This window comes from Anoplopoma fimbria, chromosome 20, assembly GCF_027596085.1.
Source record: "Anoplopoma fimbria isolate UVic2021 breed Golden Eagle Sablefish chromosome 20, Afim_UVic_2022, whole genome shotgun sequence".
NCBI classification, from domain to species: domain Eukaryota; kingdom Metazoa; phylum Chordata; class Actinopteri; order Perciformes; family Anoplopomatidae; genus Anoplopoma; species Anoplopoma fimbria.
This window is the reverse complement of record NC_072468.1, coordinates 15989946-16012766: the sequence shown is the minus strand read 5'-3', so window position 1 is coordinate 16012766 and position 22821 is coordinate 15989946. Positions and strand designations below refer to the sequence as shown.

Sequence of the window (22821 nt, the reverse complement as noted above, 5' to 3'; positions counted from 1 at the left end):
TTTTTAAATTAACTCCAGACATCACTGATACGCTTTAGATTAACCTTGAAAATAATGCGGCTCATTAGTGTGTTAGAGCATTTTCAACGTGACATAGACATGCAAAAGGGAACGGCTGGAAGAGAGGCGTAGTGCTAACTGCTGTCTTATTCGTAACTAGTATGTCAACTTAAAAAGACCAGTGCTCCATGTGAAACACACACACACGCACACAAAAAACTTAATTCCAAACTAACTTGTTAATTTACTCAAGTATTCAACCAAATTATTTTTTTTTTACATTTTGCAAAGTTACTCATTCTCCAAAGTAAAACACATTCTAATACTTTGTTACCCATATAGCAAATAGAAGACACTAAAATAAGAAAAGGTAAGAAAAGTATTAAATAAACTATTATTATTATTATTATTATTGTTGTACCATGCAGAAGGGAGCAATACTAACACGAAGCAAATAACAGTATATTGTGAATTTGATTTGAATTTGATAACAAGCTGGGTATTTTTCCCTTATTAAAGGCTTTATGTGGAATAAGAAAATAACTTGAAGCAATCAACCTAAAAATGTGTACGTAGACTTCTCATGTAGATCACAATACAATGATCTTAATAAGCTGGAAGAGAAAAAAATGGAACAGAACAAAACTATCACTTAGTCCTCGATCCATTTTACATTTTTCCCCTCACAATCACAACTATATGCAGTGTCCAGTTTACCCAACACGTATGATTTTGGACTGCTGGAGGAAAACCAGAGCGCCCAAGGAAGACCGATGCCGGCACTGGGAGAGCTTGTAAGCTCCGCACTAGAAGACCCACGAAAAAAAAAAAATCAGCATTTCTAAATAAGTAATGAATTGTTATAATATATGTGGATACATTTTTTATTATAATTTTTATTCAACAGTGCTGAACTATTGACTATGAATTGTTACGACAAAAACAAATATCTGAATACTAACATGACTGCAGAATCTGTAAGCAATGGTCAAAATGAATTCTCCAATACCTTTCTTCTGAAGACGATTTCACTTTTTCATTTGCTTTTTTTGCATGTATTGGAATCTTTATGCAGATATCTCTTCATAGAAATAAGCTGTAGACATTTTGTCTCAACTCAAACAGAGCCTAAATCGTCATCATACCGATAGTTAATGGGTTCCAAGATTGTCTGAATATTGCCGTAATTATTTGTCAATAAATCAATTAGTCAAAACTGTCTACCATCATTTATCAAACAAAACTGACACACATTTGCTGCTTCCAGCTATAGATTAGCTTTCGCCTACTTCATATCACTGTGAATTGAATATCATAAGGTTTCAGACTTTCAATCAAATAAAAAAAAAAAAAAATCTTAGTCTCTCTATTAATCTATCACCTTGGGCTCTGAGAAATTGTCATGGTCATTTTCTCACAATTTTTCGACATCTTCAAGACTAAACAACTAATCTAAGAAAATAATCGACAGACTGATTTTTAACGGTTATCGCCTCCCATTTGGAAACTGCGACTTGTTCTCGAGCAACGCATTACCTCCCATTACAACACGCTCACGTACACATGCATATAATCACTCTAGAAACCACCTCTCTCTTATTCCAAGGAGAATTTCTCTTTGGTTCGTCAGTCTGTGAATCAGCAGATATACAGTCATACTGACAGAGATTTGGAAACAAATGAAGAGAGTGAGAGAGAGAGAGAGAGAGAGAGAGAGAGAGAGAGAGAGGGGGTAGGGCTTAATAAGCCTGATCTGTACTTTCTGTTTATTCCGTCTCAGTCCAAAATTGCTTCTAGATGCAGCTTGTTCCAAAAGTAATTCTCCTCCACCATATTTAATTGTTTTATTGTGTCATTACTTCATGTTGCCGGAGCATTAACGCGCCATGCATTCCACTACGCCTATTAAACTGTAATGGCTCTACAAAAGCAATATACTTTGTGATCAGACATACACGCACACAAACACTACCCAACGCACACACAGACACACACACACACACTATTAAGCGTCAATGGTGCCAGAGAGTGATATGAGGCAATATTGCGGGCGAGCAATCTGATGAAGTGTGCAGAAACAGTCATTAACAGAGTCTTCGTCCCCGTTCAGTTTACCACACACTTAACATCTTAACGAAGGAGTCGCATTGCTTTCACACTGCATCGGCTTATAATCACCCGCAGAAATGCCATCAGAATTATAACATACACACACACACACACACACACACACACACACACACTCACTCAGTCACTCGTTCATGCACCGTGAAACGCGTAGACAGGTTTGCTTGTTTCTCTCGGCTTATGGGACAAACTGGGGAGAGAGATTCGAGGATGTGTGCATACATTACGGCGCGTGTAAGTGCGAGCTAGCGAGAAAAAGTCTTAAATGTTTCTGAGAGTGTGAGAGGAAGTAATAAGATGAGAGGAGTGCGTTCGTCTGCTGAGCGAGGGGATGATGGATTGTTCAGGAAAGGCAGGTGAAGCTGAATATCTCCCCACAGCACCGGTCATAAAGCAAGAGAGCAGCCTCTTCTCCAACAACACAATGAGATCAAATAACCTCCAGTGCCTCCAAGCACACACACACACACACACACACACACACACACACACACACACACACACACACACACACACACACACACACACACACACACACACACACACACACACACACACACACACACACACACACACACACACACACACACACACACACAGAGAGAGAGAGTGAGAGCAACATCAGTGGCTGGCACTGATATTCAGGCTCTGCTCTGTTTTGAAACATCCATCATATTCTTGAGCAGAAAGAGAGAGGCAATGAAAGTATAAAGACGAGCAGCTCTTTGACACTCTCCCCCTCCCTCTCTCCCTCCTCCCTCCCTCCCTCCATATCTCTCGCTAAAAACACATATATACGCTCACACGCACGGGGCCGCGCACACAGATGAATATACAGCAGTGCGTGAAGTATGCGGGTGAGAGGAGGTGAAGTAAGATGAACAGCCAGGAGAGGAGGTTGAAGTGGAAGAACAAATCCAAGCAGGAAGGGGGGGGGGGGGACAAAAACCAAAGTGCTCAAGTGGAAGGAGGGTCACCGATGGGTGAGACTCTCCAGGGCTGAGAGGAGGATTAGGGCCCAGGGAGTGTGTGCGTCCGAGTGTGTGTGTGAAAAAAGAGAAAAGAAAGAAGGAATGGCATCAATCTTGCTGAATCTGATCGCCTCTTTTTTTTTTTTTTTTTTTTTTTTTTTTTATAACAATAAACCTGTGAGCAAGGCATTTTACAACCAGCATCCGTCACAAAGCCTTGACACCGCCACAGTCCCACTCCCTTTCTCTCCCCGACAGTCATTAACAGCCCTCTCTGACTTCTTCGCTTTGGTGGGTGATTGTGTGTGTGTGCGCTTGTTTGTGTGTGCCCGTCCACATGTGAGACTCCCCATTGCTCTACAATGTGTGGAATTTCATGCTATAATCGGCTGGGGACCGGAACACACGGCGAACAAAGAGAGTCCGCATAACAGCCCGCCATCTCTTCACACACACACACACACACACATATAGGCACACATGCATAACGGTGCACACACACACACATCTCCAGAACAGGCTAGCGAGATGTAGTCCCCTTTGAGTTTCTGCACTTTGCCCTTATCTACAGATGGCCAATTACATGATCAGATGTGGACCGTTACACCGCGGCCACACACGAAAAACTGCATGTTTAAGCACCCACCATGGTTAATTCTCTCACACACACACACACACACACACACACACACACACACACACACACACACACACACACACACACACACACACACACACACACACACACACACACACACACACACACACACACACACACACACACAACAAAAATCATAGGATGCCAGATCATAAAAAAACATCCACCAGCATGGTCCTAGGGGGTAATTTAGGATTAGCTTTTAAAAAAAGCCCAAAACATTCCAACATTGATATGGAAATTAGACCAATCTACCACTGGTGCAAATGTCTAAAAAACTGTTTCCTAAATGGGCAAAAAAAAAAAACCCAAAAAAAACGACACTGTGTACATGCACACACATACACATATATACACACACACACACGGAGAGATATGCATATGAATGGCATGTGAGGGATCTGTCCCAGAGCTTGGTTGTGCCTATCAAAGGCTGGTGGCTCCCAGAGACCAGTCGAGGCCCAGTCTTACACACTTAGCATTAGAATACATCAATGGTTCAGGAATGGAGGCACGCAGGCTTTCATACTCGGGGAAAAAAACCCACCTTCAGCCTCTATCTTCCCCTTTTCACTCCCTCTTTTGGTCCGTCCCAACCCCTCCACCCCCACTGTTAGCCCTCTCCTATTATCTCCTGCTCCTCTTATTACCCCCCCTCCCCCTCCTCCCCCGTCTTAAGACTCTACTCCCCCCCCCCTCCTCCTCCTCCTCCTCCAGAAGGAAGCCTTTTTAACCGTGACCACAACTCAGAGCCGCATGGACCGTGACCACATAGCCATACAACACCAGATAGTGTGTGTGTGTGTGTGTGTGTGTGTGTGTGTGTGTGTGTGTGTGTGTGTGTGTGTGTGTGTGTGTGTGTGTGTGTGTGTGTGTGTGTGTGTGTGTGTGTGTGTGACTGACACAAAATAATCATAGTTAGGCCCGCCACTGCTCAGTCACCCCTCGTAGCTGTGAGTGTCTGAACAGGCTGCTTCAGATCCCGTTTAGCTCTGTGGGATTCGCTGTCTGGCCATCAGCATTCAGCCCAACACTTCACTGACTAACTGACAAACTCCACTTAATGGAATCAAACTTGGCCCATCAAACGTGTGTCAGTGCGTGTACTTGTGTGTGTGTGTGTGTGTGTGTGTTTGTGTGTCCCGTCACTTGTCTGTCGATACCCAGAGACAGCTTTCAGCCAGAGAACAGGAGAGAGAGAGAGAGAGAGAAAAAAAAAACAAGCCAACACTCCTTTACTCTCTAATTACAAATGACAAACCTGCTACCAAGAGTCAGTCTGGCACCTGACGACGCATGATAACCTCTCAGCTCTCTGCCGATACTCAGTGGAAGGTTTTGAGGCAATCTGCATGTGTGTGTGTGTGTGTGTGTGGTTGTGTGGTTGTGTGTGTGTGTTTGTGTGCTGACTGACAGATTAAAAACAAGAACAACAAAAATCAAACAGCGTCCTGCCCTACGGCTCTGATTTCCAATGACAAAGCAAGAAGTCTACAGGCCAATACCTCACCTGTCTTCCTCTCTTCATTGCCCTTTTAGTGTCTCATCCTTTACTTTTAGCCATCGATTTTATCCTTCCTTCCTTCCTCTCTCTCTCTCTTCCTCTCCATCTCCATCTCATCCTCCGTAACTTCTGCATCATTTAAAAAAATAAATAAAAAACTGCCGTCCTCCTCCAGATCATCCATTTCCTCCCCATCGCGTACTAATGAAGTTAACACTACATTGTGGCTTGTAGTCTTACTGGATAATAGCTCTAATTGAATTGTAATGATATCAAAGGCCATCTACTGTGAGTGTCATGTGATATAATACAGGGAGAGGTTGAAGCTTGTTCTCACACCGTACTCTCTTCTCTTAACATCATCAACTCTGCTGTTTAGGTAGTTTTCTATTTGAAGGAAGCTGCACAGGACTGTGGAGGAGATGTGATACCGGAGTACTAATGATAAAAGAAATCTCACCAAAAAGTCCATGTAGTAGCTGTTTAGTGGCTTTCGAAAATATCATCTTGTTAAGAAGGAGTCAGTTACACTAAGTTCTAACTCGCATTGCTTTATCAAAAACAGGACGTAGCTCACATACTCGTTCCTATACGGATATTATGTGTTAATAAAGATTTACATAACATATCTGCTTTCTTTAACTGTTAAATAACTATCTGAAAAAAGTGAACAGTAGCATCTTAAAAGGCAATGGATATGGTAAATGTATCTGACATGACATTTGATTTAAATGCAATTATGGTTTTCGTAGTAATTTGCCTCTGCACTATACTTTTGCTCTGGTTTATGCTTTAAGATGCTTGTTTAAGAAAGGAGATGCACTTATGACTTCTGGTGACTAGTAGTTCTCTTGAATACCTATGTTGAATACACTTCCTGTAAGTCGCTTTGGATAAAAGCGTCTGCTAAATGACTGTAATGTAATGTAATGTAATGTAAATGCGGTTTAATGTGGATGTAAACTGAGGACGATTTTAAACAACATTCCCTAAAAGATAAATGCCAGGTTGCTCAGCTCTATTGGATATATATAAAATACTCATTTTAAACTGCGTTAGACTACCAACTCTGAAACACATATTTCAACATGTAGGCATATATAAATAAAATAAAGTTTACATTCACTGTCAGTGACGTTTGATTCAGTGTTTGGCTTCCTAAAACCTAAAAAAAAGTTAGTAGCAGCCGACCGTGATTTCCTGTCGACTAGAACTTTACTTACCTATTACTTGAGTCTTAACTGGCTTAACTGACATTGCTTACGTTTCACAACCCAATTTAATAAATCACTTTTGAAACCAGCTAGTAGTAACTACGAACTTCTAAAGCATTTTTCACACAAAGTTAGAAAGAGCTGGCTGATCTACGATCTTCCATTTTTTGCAGTACTTTAATGACTTCTTATCCATGTTGTGTTTTAAATCATGACTTTGGAAACGGCAGTTGATAAACAATCTTACCACAGGGTCAAGTTAATAGATGTTCTGGAGCTTTCAAGCAAATTACATGATTTTAATCAGTAAATGTTTGTCCAGTTGTCATTGCGTGACTGAGGATTTTTGTCGTTCTATTATTTAATAAAAGACGCTAATTGTCAAACAAACTCAAATGTTAAATGTTGTCAAGCTGCTGTAGAGGAACTTAAAAATATTCAATGCCAACTTTTGGTATTCGAAAATGTTCGATTCTCTGTGCTACTGACAAAATAAGTACAAATATACATGAGAACTAGTTAAAACATGAAATCTAAAGTGGGGCATAGAGATAAAGAAGGAAAAGCGACACAGAGAGACTCAAATACACACAAACAGCCGTCTAAATGGACCGCCAGACATGGGTTCACGCTACAGGAGTGAGCTTACACTTCTTCCCATTCACACTGAGCATTGAGTTAGCATTGACTCCCCGCTGAATAGCCTTGTGAAGACACAGGGCGATGCTAACCGGGAGGCACTATCGCTAGCCGCCCTGCTCCTTGGCGGAGTAGCCGGGGAGCCATTGATATGGTAATGTCGGAGACGTTTCAGGGCCAAAGCTTGGGACCGTGGGCGCTCTGTGATCCTCCAAGCCCAAAAAAGGACAGATCTCCAGGGCATTGTGATTTCCCCAGTCAAGGCCCTGAGTGATCAGGATAAGCCCGTCCATGCTGCTTTAGTGCTGTCACTCAGCCGCTATTGTGGTCATGTGAACGGCCATTTTCATCACAATTGACCTCGGTCTTGGCAGTACTGTTCTGCAGGGCCCTCCTTTCTCTATTCTTTGGTGCCCCTTCCTCCTTCCCCTTCGCCTTCGCCTTCCATCAATGATTTTTTTTTCCCCTTCTTCTGTCTGGTCTTTCTTGTTGTGCTCTCCCTTGTCTTTTTTTTTTCTCTCCACAGATATATGGCTGGTGCAGAGTTTAACTGGCCTCCCTGTCTATCCACTGCCATCTCTGCAGCCCTGTCCGATCTACGAGGAGGGTGTCATGGAGCCTTTGATTATCTGAACTGAAACTGTAGAAAATTGCAACCCCGTGATGCAACACATATGCTCGGATTTACTATTCACCTCGAGGGGGTAAAACACTCAGCGTGTGTGGTGTGAGCGACAATTTACAACACACACAGCGAGTGGGCGGATGGGTGTCATCATTCTGTGTTTTATTCAATCACGGTGTGTGTTATTCTATATATGGAGTGTGTGTGTGTGTGTGTGTGTGTGTGTGTGTGTGTGTGTGTGTGTGTGTGTGTGTGTGTGTGTGTGTGTGTGTGTGCATTCTCTCTTTGCTTCACTTTATTTGATCAGGGCTGGATGAAAATAACAATGTACTCCCTTGAGGAAGCTGTGGGAGGCAATGACAGAGATTGTCCCTGTGAAACGAGTTTTCCCTGCACGTGTGTTTGTCCGTGTGTGTGTGTGTGTGTGTGTGTGTGCATGTATGGAAGGGAAAAAAACAGATGGAAAAATGGAAAGAGAGGTATAGGAGGTGGAGAGTGAATCGTATGCATGCATATGTATGGGACTAATACATGTGGGTAATGTGTGTGGGTGGTATACTTGTAAGCTGTGGGGCCTTTTTTCTCGCTTTCTTTCTGCAAACCCCCACTCCACTCCCACACACACACACACACACACACACACACACACACACACACACACACACACACACACACACACACACACACACACACACACACACACACACACACACACATATATGCAAGTACGAGGATGGGAGGAGAGTTTGCCTTGCTGCGAAGAACTCTGCTCCATCAACACAACACATCCTATTTCTCAACATCTCCTCCCACATCTCCCTCTCCCCCTCCACCACCTTTCTTTCTCTCTCTCTCTCTCCCGGGAAGTGACACAGAATTCTTTTTAACTGCAGTACATTCATTACAACAACCCTGCAACTCCCACATCCTTCATACACCCCCCCCTTCTATCCCCCAACCCCCCACTCTCCTCCACGATTTTTCTCCCCTCCCCTATAACACAAGTGAAATAAAGACAGTGTACGTATCCAGCTCCAGCAGCCGCCCTGGACTTTTTACGCTTTCATTAAAAAACAACGATCGTCCAGTCGGTGAGAGAAGGTGGTAAACAGTCATTCATATGCGGCCTTTACTACAGCACTGCTGGCACATTCCCGAGCCTCAAAGCGTAGGAAGGGAAAGCAGAGCCTACAGACAGCGTGGGTGTTAAAGCACCGAGGCCAGCCAGAATCTCTCTAGCTCTTCACCATCCTCTTTCTATCTCCCTCCATTGACAACCATTGACTCTGTTCAGTGTACTCATATGTACACACAAAGACAGCTGTGTAAATGCACGTGCACATAGAAAAAAGTAGACACCAAAAGGTTGAAAACACAAGAGTATACATTAAATCAAGCATGCACAACACACACGCACAAACAGAGGAGCTCACTTACACGCTACACTTCAGAGAATGTTGGATGAATAGACAATATGTGCCGTGAGTCAATAGGAATGTGTCAATTTCCATTGCAGGCAACGCTGCAAATCAATGACTAGAACTGCTTTATGGAAGTATTGGATTTTTGCAGAGCAGTGATGAAGTATCTGGATTTGTCAGGTATTTAATTCAGTGAATAAATAAGACAAAAACAGACTTCTCCAATTTGCTATTTCATCTACAAAGGATTTCGCAATATCATTTTTTAGCAGGCAGCAATTACTACAACAGTAATAAACGTCTTGCACAGTAGAAAGTTGTATCGATAGACGAATCCCTGTCGTACCAGAAACTCCTGCACACTGCTGATCCCCTTTAACTCACTTTATTAATGATGTTTAGACTGGAATCGTACCCGATGAGGGTCCCATAGATGAGATCCATATTGTGAATGATCTTTAGTTCTTTCAACTGAATTATTCCCCAAAAATACCATGATGATATCTATATTGAAATTGCGATTTAAAATGACATTTTTGGGCTGCAAAAAATATTTTCATTTTTAATAATCCCTCAATAATGCATGTGTCCCCATCTTAACTTGCCTGAGCCCGGGGTGATGCCTTAAAATATTATTTTGTCAAAAGTCATCCAAATTCCAAGGATATACCATTTTTTATTATATAAAACACACATTTCAACTTTTTTTTTTTTTTTTAAATAGTTGTTGTTGATTGGTGTCCAATATTTGATAAAACAGCTTGTTGTTTCAACTACATACAGTAAAACATGATAGAATGTTTCATTCTTATGAACCATTTCCACTCAGAAAAGCTGCAACTAATAAATATTTTCATTATCTAATAATCTTTAAATCAGTTGATTAATTGTCTGATGAAAAAAGATCTTCCCATGATGATCTCTTAAAAAAGTTTGTTTTTCCGAATCGGCAAATTGTTTGACATACAACAATACAACACTGAGAGAAGCAGCGAGTCATCATATAAGTGAAGCCTGAACCCATTAATGTTTTGTATTATGCTTCTAATGATTAATACATTATTGATTTAAAATCACTGTCAATCAATTCTCTGTTCACTGACTTATAAATGTATAAACTAATTGTTTTAGACCCTGCTCACACAGGCATTATATTGGCATTGAGCACACCGACACAAACCGGCCAATATTTTAAGCCAAGAAAAGGAATCCCTCAAAGTATAGCAGCAAGAATTTCTCAGAAAATACACACAGACACACACACACACACACAGAGACGCACACACACACACACACACAGACACACACATGCACGCACACACTGAGAGCTCATTGTCTGATCTGAAGTGAGGCTCGAGTGTAGTACGATGGTGCAGAGGAGGACAATGAGGAGGAGAGGAAGAAGTGATGTCGAGAAGTCCAGCCAACGGGAGAGACGGAGAGGCAGAGCGGCAAATACATGGCGAGAGAGAGAGAGAGAGAGAGAGAGAGAGAGAGAGAGAAGAGGAACAGGCTGAAACATCCAGGAGAGGAGAGCAGTGTCTGTAGGACACCATCGATCCGACACTGACAGAAATAAACAGCCAGACCAGAACCAACAGAGGCACTCGGAGACACGCTACTAACACGCACTGCTGCTGATCATACACACATCTGTACAGTAGTCCCGCACACACAAACACATCAAATTAAAGGCGAAAAGTGCTATAACATAACTTAAATGAGCAACTTCTCACAGGCAACACAGCCCGTTCGAAATCAAAATGACATGCTGCAGCGGCATCGATAACAACAGAGCGCATTGGGTTGAGCCAAACAATTCCAAATTCTCGCCGTATCACCTGCAATCAGTCAAATACATCACACGATGAGCTGCATTTCTCATTTGTCAATTGCAGTTTAGTTGGTTAAGGCTAGGCTGACGTGTGTGTATGTGTTCAAATGCACAAGCGTGAAACCCCTAGCAGGAACTATAAAGACATGAGGGTTACTTCCCTCAATAATGCATGTGTGCCCATCTTAACTTGCCTGAGCCCGGGGTGATGCCTTAAAATATTATTTTGTCAAAAGTCATCCAAAATCCAAGAATATTCCATTTTCTATTATATAAAACACACATTTCAACTTTTTTTTTTTAAATTGTTGTTGATTGCTGTCCAATATTTGATAAAACAGCTTGTTGTTTCAACTACATACAGTAAAAGATTATAGAATGTTTCATTCTTATGAACCATTTCCACTCAACTGCAACTAATAAATATTTTCATCATCTAATAATCTTTAAATCAGTTGATTAATTGTTTGATGAAAAAAGATCTTCCCATGATGATCTCTTAAAAAAGCTTGTTCTTCCGAATCGGCAAATTGTTTGACATACAGCAATACAACACTGAGAGAAGCAGCGAGTCATCATATAAGTGAAGCCTGAACCCATTAATGTTTTGTATTATGCTTCTAATGATTAATACATTATTGATACCTAACCCAATATCTAACCCAGTGATTAGTGAGCCCTCTCCTCATCAGGCATGATGCCCTATCAGGCTCTCATCAGCAAACAGACCTCACATGGGTAATCGTGCGTACGTCCGCAGGGCTGCTAAGTTTGAATTTTTTGCTGAAGTTTTATCTTGTTTCCACTGAACTGGAAGGTGCACTTTAGGAACTTTAAGATCTGTGGACAACTGTCAGCAGAATCAGACACACTAAGTAGCAAATGCACACTCATACACATGGGCGAAATCAAAATCACGGGATAAATCCAAATATTTTTCAGACAGGGATGTATTTATTTTATACATCGATAAAATAACAGAAAATAATCTGACGAAATGTTGTTTAGCGACATGAGCAAAGCAAACATTCCCGATTTCAGCCTTGCAAATTCAAAAATGTACTACTTTTCTCTTTATTTTATCATTGTGAACTAAATATTTGGTGGTTTGTGCATGTTACCTTGGGCTCTGGTAGAGGAATTAATAATGTAAATAATTGCAGCCATAGTCATATTTTGGTTACAACACAATATCACTAAAATTAAATTTACTGTTTGATAATTTTGAGCTATTGCTCAGACCGACACACACAACCCATCATGCAGATACAATAGAATACAACTCTGAGACTTTTTCAACTTCCATTTCGTGATCATAAATGAATTTTTCTGCCAATGGTTTTTGAACATGCCTGTTGCCGGTTGACTGGCTGGTTTCCACTGACACATTAGACTGGTTGACGTTTTTACTGACTGGTTGCTGTTGCTATCAGGAGCAGAGTGCTTGTGCAGTGAACATTTTCTGCCTTCCCTCCATGGCCTGGCTGGGACTGATTAAAGCCTTCTGCTGAAACAAGGTCATAATTCACTTAGCCGATGCCCAATTTCCGCATAATTACCCTCCTGCCTCACGAACACTAACGTGCGCGGACGGACACGCACACACACACACACACACACACACACACACACGCGCGCCCGCACACATTCGCACCGACGCTCAGACACAAACACATTTCCTCTCTGATTTGTGTCATTACTGAGAGGAGAGTGGTTAAAAGGTTTCAGAGTTGGCCTCTTAGTGACAGCTTAAATGGATAAAACCTCAATTAAAGAGTCTCTCGCTCTCTGCCGCTCTCTCTCTCTGTGGATGGAATAAGCATAGTTCTGTGTCCTCTGCAGTTTGTCCAAGTGAGGACCGTTTTCGACAACTTTTTGTCCTCTGGTTGCTAAATCAAACCTTCTCGGCGGGGACTTTCTCATATCTTGTAATAAATGTTTCCTATGATAACCTGTTAAGAAACAAGCTACATTCAGACTAACGCCACTGACGTTGTTTACGACTTGATCAACCTATAGCAAAAGTCATAATCAAAGCTCAACCATTAGCATCTTTTCGGCCCAGCGAGCAGTGACAATGGACGCTCTTTCCTGCGAACGCCGTGGCTCTCCTCCCTGCTGCTCCTCTGCAACAGTTATTTTCCCATCGCGTTTGATGAAAACGGCTGCATTTTCACATGCGACGGTGTTGTCTTTATGTGGAGGACTCCTAATTGTCATGTCGCTAGAGTTTATTAACGCAAAGCCACTCTGCTCTGTTGTGATCAGGCTCAGCATATGGCCTCAGACTGCCACTACGCTGCTACCATTAGCCACATCACAAACCCTCCATATGAGCATCTGGTGTGTGTGTGTGTGTGTGTGTGTGTGTGTGTGTGTGTGTGTGTGTGTGTGTGTGTGTGTGTGTGTGTGTGTGTGTGTGTGTGTGTGTGTGAGCTGACAGTCTACATTATTAGTAGGCCCCCTCCCTTCCCAAAGCCCCAAGAGTGCTGGCGAGGAATAGAGTAGACATCACATAGAGTATATACACACACTCATACACACACACACACACACACACACACACACACACACACACACACACACACACACACACACACACAGATACATGAAGTGCTTTGAAACAGCTTGTAAACATCACAGCCTTGTTATTAGCACCTGATTACACTGCTGGAGCTTAGGCGGCAGCTCAGAGAATAATGCTAATATCAACAACAACATCGAGTGTGTGCGTGTGAGTGTGTACACAGGTGTTTTTTTCGTGTATCGCCTCCAGCCCATCGCTGTGGGATTCGTTCTCTGTGGACAATTTGTTCAAATTTAAACAAATGGATGGGAAGGATAAATTATTGTTTCGCCCCACGTTTTGCCTAGAATCTACAGATAACGAGAGAAGACGGTCATTCAATAACGTGAAGCGTTTCAACTTAAATCAAATGACTCTGACACAGCTCCTCTTGTTATTGCAATGCGATTTTTGAGAATTCACCGTTATGATAACTGTCCTGGAGAGATTAGTCACTTTATTGTCATTATTCAATCTAATTTGTGAGCTCTACATGTCATTTCTATGCCATTACACTACTCACACAGGCACTGTCATGCATAACAGGGAACGCAGACCATCAAACATCCTAAAATCACCAAATGAAGGAGCCAATATTTTGTGTGAACTCTGAACGCAGTCAAAAGTCACTGAACTGCAGTCTGAAATTGATTCCTGTTCTTCAGCCACTGTTAAAAACAACAGTATTGTCCCACAACGCTATAGGAGGCACATCTGGCAGTGTAGAGCGCAGGTGAAAGGAGAGTCCATTTATCGACTTATTTCTTTTCCAGTTGTTGTCCGATGGAAATCCCATTTTCGGTTGCAATCCTCTTTTTAAGCCTCGGTGTTGTTGCCAGCATGGCAGCGAGTAAGCCACCGCTGCAGAATTTGGACCACAATGAAGCTCACCCTATTCTCACACCTGTGCACACCTGGCCAGGACGCAGGTGTGGCAGTCAGCCTGTCGGTTTTGGAAAGTTACAATAATTGGGCGACTCCGGCCCGATTGTCCAAACACCTGAGAGGAGCGTTTCATCATCTTTTAGAGCGGCCTCTGAGAGAGTTTACAGTGACCTTAACACAAAGAACGGCAAGAAGAGCAATCACTCACAGTCTCAGTGGCACCTTTGGGTGATTTAGACTGTCCAATATAACTGATGGCACGTTGTGTAAAGTAGGTGATCACTGAGGCTGCGATAAGGAAACCAACACACATAGGAATTACCAAACCCGGAGGCATATTCATCAACCATTTCTGATTAGGGAACCGGTCCTAACTGGCTCAAAAGCTTCAGAGTGAAGCATACTTGGCCGTTGTTTAAGGCAGAGTGATAAAGACATTTTATCAGTTTATTTAACTGAGAAAAGTCCTCCTGTCTGCTCCAGGATTTAGTTGAGCTGCAGAGCTGCTCTAAGCTCGTAGGGGTTCCCAGCAGGTGGCAAATTACATGATAAACATGCATATTCTGCAAATGTAGAAATATAAAATACAGAAAATTGGATTTTAAGCAACAAACATCGTTTTCAAAGATATTCAAAAGATACTGGCTCTATTAAATCATTCCATTCTGTCCGTAAAAGTAATGATTCATCCAAACATGCCATTCATTTTTTTTAATCAAAAACACCGAAATACTGTAATTAGATGAGACATTACGACTGTGAATGCACTTTCTGAACCTGAAAGCTCCAATTCCACACATTCTCCTCAAATGTTTTTATACATTTGTGGCTTTTTTCTGTGATTTGTCAGTGTCAAGATGAATCACATAAATCACTGGTCCAGGCATTGATAAAGACACATCCCAAGTAAATCCATATCACATTATCAACATATATTGGTTTCTGCATGCATTATCCTTGATGCTCTGACCATAAGAACAGACCAGCAGGCAGCAGCAGAGTCAGACATCATAATATTTTAACCAAAAAAGAAAACAAAAAAAGTCATGCTTTGGTAAATTGTGTATTGTAATTTGTGTGTCATGTTTATTAGTCCAAGAAAAACAGCTTGAGCAATGACTGAGATGTCTGCCAGAATACAGCATGCCTGCTCAGTTCTGAGCTTGTGAATTCACTGCAGCCCACCACGCTACACCTCCACCTCCCCCGAGGTTGACTACCAAAAATAAAATTCTCAACTCGTGGGAAACACAAGCAGTCCTGCTATTTCCTGTTTTCTATTGTATGTCCCTGCATGAACTTACTTTACCTACATTATCTGGCTATTGCAGTGAAAATGTTATATCTACATTTAAACTCCTCAGATTAAAATCACCATTAATTCACCTTTATGATTCTGGTGTAATTGGGGAAATATTTTCCTTGTGTTTCTGTTGGAAATTACATTTACAAAACACCTTAACCATACACTGAGGTAGAAAGGTTTTAGTTCAGTTTTTCTAGCTATGACTCTGAAAGTCTTATGAAATAAAGCCGGCAAAGCATCTGTGCAAACCACTGCGCCACCAGCATGGAATCAGCAGTCACTGAAATCAATCCTAATCCTGGGCCAGGCATTTACACCTATAAGACCCTTGCTTTGTGCCAGGCTGGATCAGAACTGCTCAACTCGGTCCGACTCTCATATTAAGGTTGGTTTTAGCAGAATTACATCCTCTAAAATCTCCAAGAACCGTCTTTCTTTTGAATCCAAACTATTACAGTGACCAGTTTGTGTTTGATCCAAGAAGGAGCAAGCGCCAACGCCGGACATCAATACTCAATTTTTACAGAAATGCTTCCGATTAGTCGCTCATGTAAGCGGGGCAGCGTTTGAGGAAATGAAAGAGCCAATCAAGAGATGTGGAAAACAAACTGACTGGGCTCGATATTTCAGGCTTGTCTTTTTCTCAAGATCAATGTGAGTGTTTTATGTGTGTGGACATTGAAAGGATCTGCAAGGAGGTGTGTTAGAAGGACAAAATCTCAAAGTGTGTAAGCAGAGAGAAGAAGAGTGGCAAGAAGGAAAGAAAATGTGGGTAAGGTGAGGTGAAGGATAACCAGACAACAAAGAAAAGGCAGCATATTTTCTAGCACTGGAAAGATGTAGTCCAAGTTAATTTGACAGAGAAAGAGTGTCACCAAGATTCACATTAAATCACACAGCTCCCAAAATACCAGAACCCCAAGAGTGCTTTCCCATCAGGCAATCGGAGGATGAGAGGAGAACAGAGAGGTGGGGGTACATACCTGAAATCTAGCTCGTCCCAAAAGAGGAATTAAAAGATGGACAGAAAATAATGAATTTATTTCCCTCATTTCTCGTACATATCCCTTATTACTCGGCTCACCTACCAGACAATACCTGTCCAATCAGAAAAAAATGATTTACTCCTACGCATCCACAAAGACAAAGAGAAACAGCACAAGAGAGAGAGAAAGCGAGAGAGAGAGAGAGAGAGAGAGAGAGAGAGAGAGAGAGAGAGAGAGAGGACCTCTGGATCTTAATATGCGAACAGTACTCATCCATCACACAGGTGTTCCCTATTGCTTTTAATTAACGACGTCTCTATGCGAGCGTCTGCACGCCACACACACACACACACACACTTTCACACCCACACGTCGCTACGCAAACCAGGATCCATTCACCCGTACGCTGTGTGGCCTTATTATTCGTTACTAATGAACAGCTTGATCACTGTGTCTATATGACAGCTACCATGATCACTGAGTCTGTGTGTGAAGTTTGTACTTTTGTGTTTGCAGGTGAACAAACACACATCACAGTGGTAGCTCACAGATATAGCGACGGTGCGAACGCCTATGATGGATGTGTTGCACACACACACACACACACACACACACACACACACATACATACACTGGCGGGGCGTGCGTCTTGTGATAGTGAGTGAGTAATACTCGGCTTTGTGCAGATATTCATAAATGTAAATGTTGTTGTCCTAAATGGAGCTGGGAAACAGATAGTTTTGTGTTGCTGTCGAGGGGGTTGGTTGATTGGCCTGCTAAATCCTCTCGTATGTGTTCTCTCTCTCTCTCTCTCTCTCTCTCTCTCATGCACACACACATAAACTGGGCCTGTCTCATGGTGTCTAATGTGAGAACTCAGCGTGTGGATCAGAGCACTGTCCAAGCATTATTATCATAATTATGATGACCATCCTCCCCCTGCTCTCTCATAATGTTACACAAAATCCTCCTGACTTCCCCCTCTCCTCTAACCAGTCCCGTAGCATTTATTTTTCGCTGTCTCTCCCTGCTCATATTCTTGCATTATTTCTCTCCTTCCCTGCGTGACGCGTCTCTGTACACTCTGACGAGCCGGATGAATATAAAACAAGTTCCACCGAGTAGATTACCACACATGCACATACATTTATGCAAGGAGAAAATTCTGCTTACGATAGCTGGCTTCATTCCAGTGGCATGCATTGAGGTGACAGTGTCATTGTTTCATACACACACACACACACACACACACACATATGCAAACACACAAGCAAAGATACTGTCAAGAAGTGCTTATGCGTTTTGTTTATTCGCACCTCTAATCGCCTTCAAAAATATACGACTGATAAATTAAGAGATATCACCAGATATCTATTATGCAAATCAGTTAACTGCTGCGTTATTAGATTACACACACATACACATGTATACGCACGCACACGCACTCACACTCACACAGCGGTGGTTAATTGCCAGGTGGTGGAAGATAATGTGTGATTTAACGGACTGATGGATTTGTTTTTGTTTCGGTCACCCATCAGTGAACAGAGACATCTGTAACAGCGCCAACACACACATGCTTAAGTTCTCTCACACCACGCACACAAAAACACACACCATTATACACACGTTGAAGCCCAGGGATATCAGTGACAAGTGACTGATAGCAGTGGCAACATCCATTGTGCAAGACGCGAACGCGGGAAATGATCCATCTTCACAAAGTTAAAAAAGCGCACAGACGTGTATGTGTTTGTGTGTAGTCCTATAATAATAGATATATGTGTACATGTAAAGTTATGAGCGTGCATGCTCGTGTGCGCGTGTGTGAACAGTTAATCCTTGGTAACAGTCTCAGCCTGTCTCTTGTGGTTGATGAGTGGCTCGGGGTCAGAAGCTGCTTGAGAAACTGCAGGGTCCTGAGGCTTTACAATGTGTTTACCACTCAAACTGACAGCAGTACTACAGCTTATTATTGGCCTTCTAAACCTCCACACTGCACTGTGAGTTAGAGAAACTCCAGAGAGGCCCATTGCCAACAGCGAGAGACACGCCAGCCAATCCTACAAATGTGATATGTTGTGGTGTTGAGTGCAGAGATTAAAATAAACGCTGGAAATGGGATCCGTGCAGTTGAAAAAAAACAGCCAGGAAGTATGTGAAAGACTAGGATTAGGCAGGTTATCCTGCAGTTTATCTGTCCTTTGAGTGTCACTGTCCATGCTCCCTTTGTCTCCTAATTCCATAAGTAGCCTGAACTGAAAAAAGTTATCCCCACTCGCAGCTCATACATTGTCATTGTGTGTGTGTGTGTGTGTGTGTGTGTGTGTGTGTGTGTGTGTGTGTGTGTGTGTGTGTGTGTGTGTGTGTGTGTGTGTGTGTGTGTGCACTGAGGAAGAGAAAGATAGAAAGAGATGGGGAGATCAGGGATGAGCCAGGTCCACTGAGATGCATTGTGCTTTAATTAACCACAGTCTTTTATACAAAAAACACACACACACACACACACACACACACACTCAGACTCACACTGCAGGGGCTAAGAATATTCTGCTGTTGGGATGAAAAGCATTTGGCAGCGAATGTGTGGAGAGACTGCGGGGCTCTGCAGCACTCAGGTCCTGGACAGTCAGGTTAAAGGTTACGCTACTCCAGACTGCTTTAGTTCTCCCACTGCTGAAAAACATTTTTTTTTAACTTTACAAACAGTCTGAGTGTACAGCAGAAAGCAGCTGACAAATTACTAAATTAGTATACATTTTACCAAGGCCAGTGCTGCTCATGTTACGTCGAGCTGATTGTACCTCTTCCCTTTATGCCTTTGAGCGTTCCTTTTCAACGTTTTATCTAAATCAACTTGTCTCCAATATGGAAACCGAAGGTGGAATTTCATTTGCATGTATTATTAAATTGTTACAGAGAAGAAGAAAAAAAGTGTAGAAATTGAAAATGAGCACTCTCCACATTGAGAAGAGAATATCAGCTAGAATGCATTAGAAGGAACTGTGCGCGCAATATTAGTTTATCTAAAATGTGCAGGAAAATAATTTTCTTACATTCAGGGAAACTAATTTTGTTTACAGTATTTACGCGGTAGTTCATGTATAGTTATTCTGCTGTGAGGAATAAAATCACTTGCCTGTCTTAGTTTTATTTCACACTGTAAACTAAAATCATTGCCCTAGACTTATTATCAGCGGACAGAATCATTGATCCTGCTACTGCAAAAACAACAGTGTATTTTGTGAGTTTTCATTTTGTTTACGTCTTTAATAAGTGCAGTCGTAAAATGTGAGTCAGTATATATGTGACGGCTTATCTTTGGGGCCTAGTAAATTCTGCTGAAGAGGTAAATACCACAAACTGAGATGTTTTAAGGGCCGCCTGCAGCCACAATATACCCTACACATAGACAGGATTCTCTGCAAGATGGAGAGCGAAAAAGAAGGTGTGTGTTAGTTTGTGACATGCGCTCTTGTGCACCCGAAATCTAGGTTGATTGTTGCATTATTTTGTTATATTATTGAGAAAATCTTAATACATTGAATCACACAGCTTGCTGAATTGCTAATTAAACGGATTTCTTGAAAGTTGACTAAATATTTGAATGTCAAATCCGGCATTCGGTTACAAATTAACATTTTATCTGCAAATTTTGTGCAGAAGAGAAGAAACGTGGATGTACAGATTAGGACAATTTGTGGAAACGCAGATAATACAACTAAAACGTACAATATTTGACTGTGAATTGTAAGAAGAGAGAGATAAGCCTACAGTGCGTTGCAGCAGACTGACGCTACATTCTTAAGGATACAGCGGCAGAGCCATGGAATCACGAGGAGAGTTTTAAAAGGCAGCTTTCTTAAAAAAGAGAGAAAGGACGGGAATCAAAAAAGCATTTTCACTAAATCAAGATAGGGGCGAGGAGCGAGGGATTAGGAGGATAACAAAAAGGCCAGCGGACTGAGTGTAAACAAGAAAGGGGGTTAGAGAGGGATAGAAGGAGAGAGCAAGTTGGAGAGTGAGCTAGAAGGAGAGATTGAATAGTGACACTGCTACAACACAATGGGGTCAGGATGAAGAAGTGCTCCTAATTGAACCAGATAGAGGAGAAGACAGAGAGAAAGAGCCCTGAAAGACGGAGAGAGGAAAGACGGAGGATGATTTTCTGTCCTTTTCTTTCTACTCCCCGGCCATGCATGGCTGAAGGTAAGAGGGGAGAGGGGAGAAAGAAAAAAAAGGAGGGGAGTAATTGAAGAAATAACAATATGCACAGATTGGCACTGGACTGAGGAACAGAATCTAAATATGTCGGACTAGTTGTGCAAGTGAAGGTGTTGAAAAGATGGTTTTGGAGCCACCTTGACTGCACAGTAGGGGTCTGACTGAGCAGTTTGAGGCTCACAAATAGCTTCACCTTACAGAGGAAACGTGAGAGGCCTGTTTAAATAGCTTTTTTGGACTTTTTTTTTTCCCCCCACTTGACTCAATCAAGCAAAGCTCAAAAAGACAGGAAACCACAGATGAACTGAAAGTGTGATGTCGTCAACCAGACAGCCCTAGAGAGAGCAAATCAGACGATTTCCCTTCCTTTTGACAGGTGTAGAATAAAAAGACATGGGATATTACACCACACACACACACACACACACACACACACACACACACACACACACACACACACACACAGAGAGAGAGAGATAATCAATGGGGAATAAGGGGGTCTTACTGTATGTTGGAGCTGTTCCAGTAAACGGAGTGCCTGTTGGCTGACACCGGGACCACGTCCGCCCAGGTGAGACTCGTTAGCACCCAGAGAGACAGCGCTACCAGAGCCATGCTCTCGGCTCCTCTCTCGGCCTCCGTCCCCCTCGGTCTCTCCGGCCACTCTCTCGGTCCCTTCACCCCACCAAACAACGCGACTCAAACATCCCAGCAAATGCCTAACAGACGGGGGAGAAAGGAGGTGGAAACAAAAGCTTCAGGCATGCATACAAGCGGACACGTTCAAAAGACTACGAGACTTGCTCTGGTTTAATAAGTGTTGTAAAAAAAAAAAAAAAAGTCTATTGTGGGGAAGAAGTGACTGAAGTGACTGAAGTCCCCCCCTCCTCCCCCCTCCCACATTAAAACCAGACTGCGACCCCCCCCCACCCTCTCCAACAAATCCTGGGGCTTCAGACAAGGAGGGGTGGGGGGTGGGGGGTTTGTGGAAGTCCGTATGAGCGGGTACCCCGCCTGGTCCTCTCTGCTCACCGGGAACTGCTGCTTCTGAGCCCGCCAGAGGTGTGTGGGAGGCCGGCACCGGGTCCAAGCGGTAGGTCGGTCTTCCTCCGGGCATGAAACGGTCCCTGTCCGCAGGGAAAGAAAGAGTTGCTGTTGTCGTGGGGGAGAGGAAAAAAAAAAAAAGAAAGAAGCTGACTGGAGTAAAACTAAGAGTGGGGATAAAAAAAAAAATAATAATAATAATAATAGCTATAAAACAAGTCCTCTTCTTTTATATATATATTTGAAAAAAAAAAAAAAAAAAAAAAAAAAAAAAAAATGTTTTTATCTGCGCGCTGCTGCAGGTTTTTTTTCCATCCAAGGATCCGAGTGATGCAAAGCACGCCGGGCAACTGAGCTCTATGATCACTGCAAACAATTCAACCAGCCAGTTTCATTAGGTCTTCAACACTCTATCCGACAACCATCGTTTACGGTGAGCTGCCTGCCCACCCGTCTCTCCCCTTTCTCTCTCTCTCCCCCTCTCCCTCTCTCTCTCCTCCTCCCCTCTCTGTTTGGTAGGCAGCTCTCGTTCACTTTCTAACTCCGCCCCCGCGAGCGACAAAAGCGCATTCCTTCAATATTGTGGCGGAGTCACAGCGCATCAGGCTCCACTGCGACTTGGAAGTTTTTTTTTTTTTTTTTTTAAAACTATTCGACCTCCACTGCTGGTGTAGAAGTAGTAAGCTATGAATCCCCCACCCACCCCCATCCCCACCTCTCTGCAGCCATCTGCAGCCTATTTTTCAACGTAACACCCTCCTCCTTCTCCTCCCCAACCACACACACACACACACACACACACACACACACTTTTATG

The 22821-nt window shown here is 42.5% G+C and overlaps 1 protein-coding gene across 1 annotated transcript in view; it reads right to left on the bottom strand.

Annotated features, from left to right (window-relative positions):
* efna3b (ephrin-A3b) overlaps positions 1 to 22117 on the bottom strand; it is a 57015-nt gene extending 34898 nt beyond the window's left edge. Inside the window, exons 1-2 of the mRNA XM_054621821.1 lie at positions 21993 to 22117; positions 21466 to 21679 (exon numbers count right to left, since the gene is read on the bottom strand). Coding sequence (XP_054477796.1) covers positions 21466 to 21575 — 110 coding nt within the window. The 5' untranslated portion in view covers positions 21576 to 21679; positions 21993 to 22117. The remainder of the gene's footprint in view (positions 1 to 21465; positions 21680 to 21992) is intronic.
* Positions 22118 to 22821: the final 704 nt, after the last annotated feature.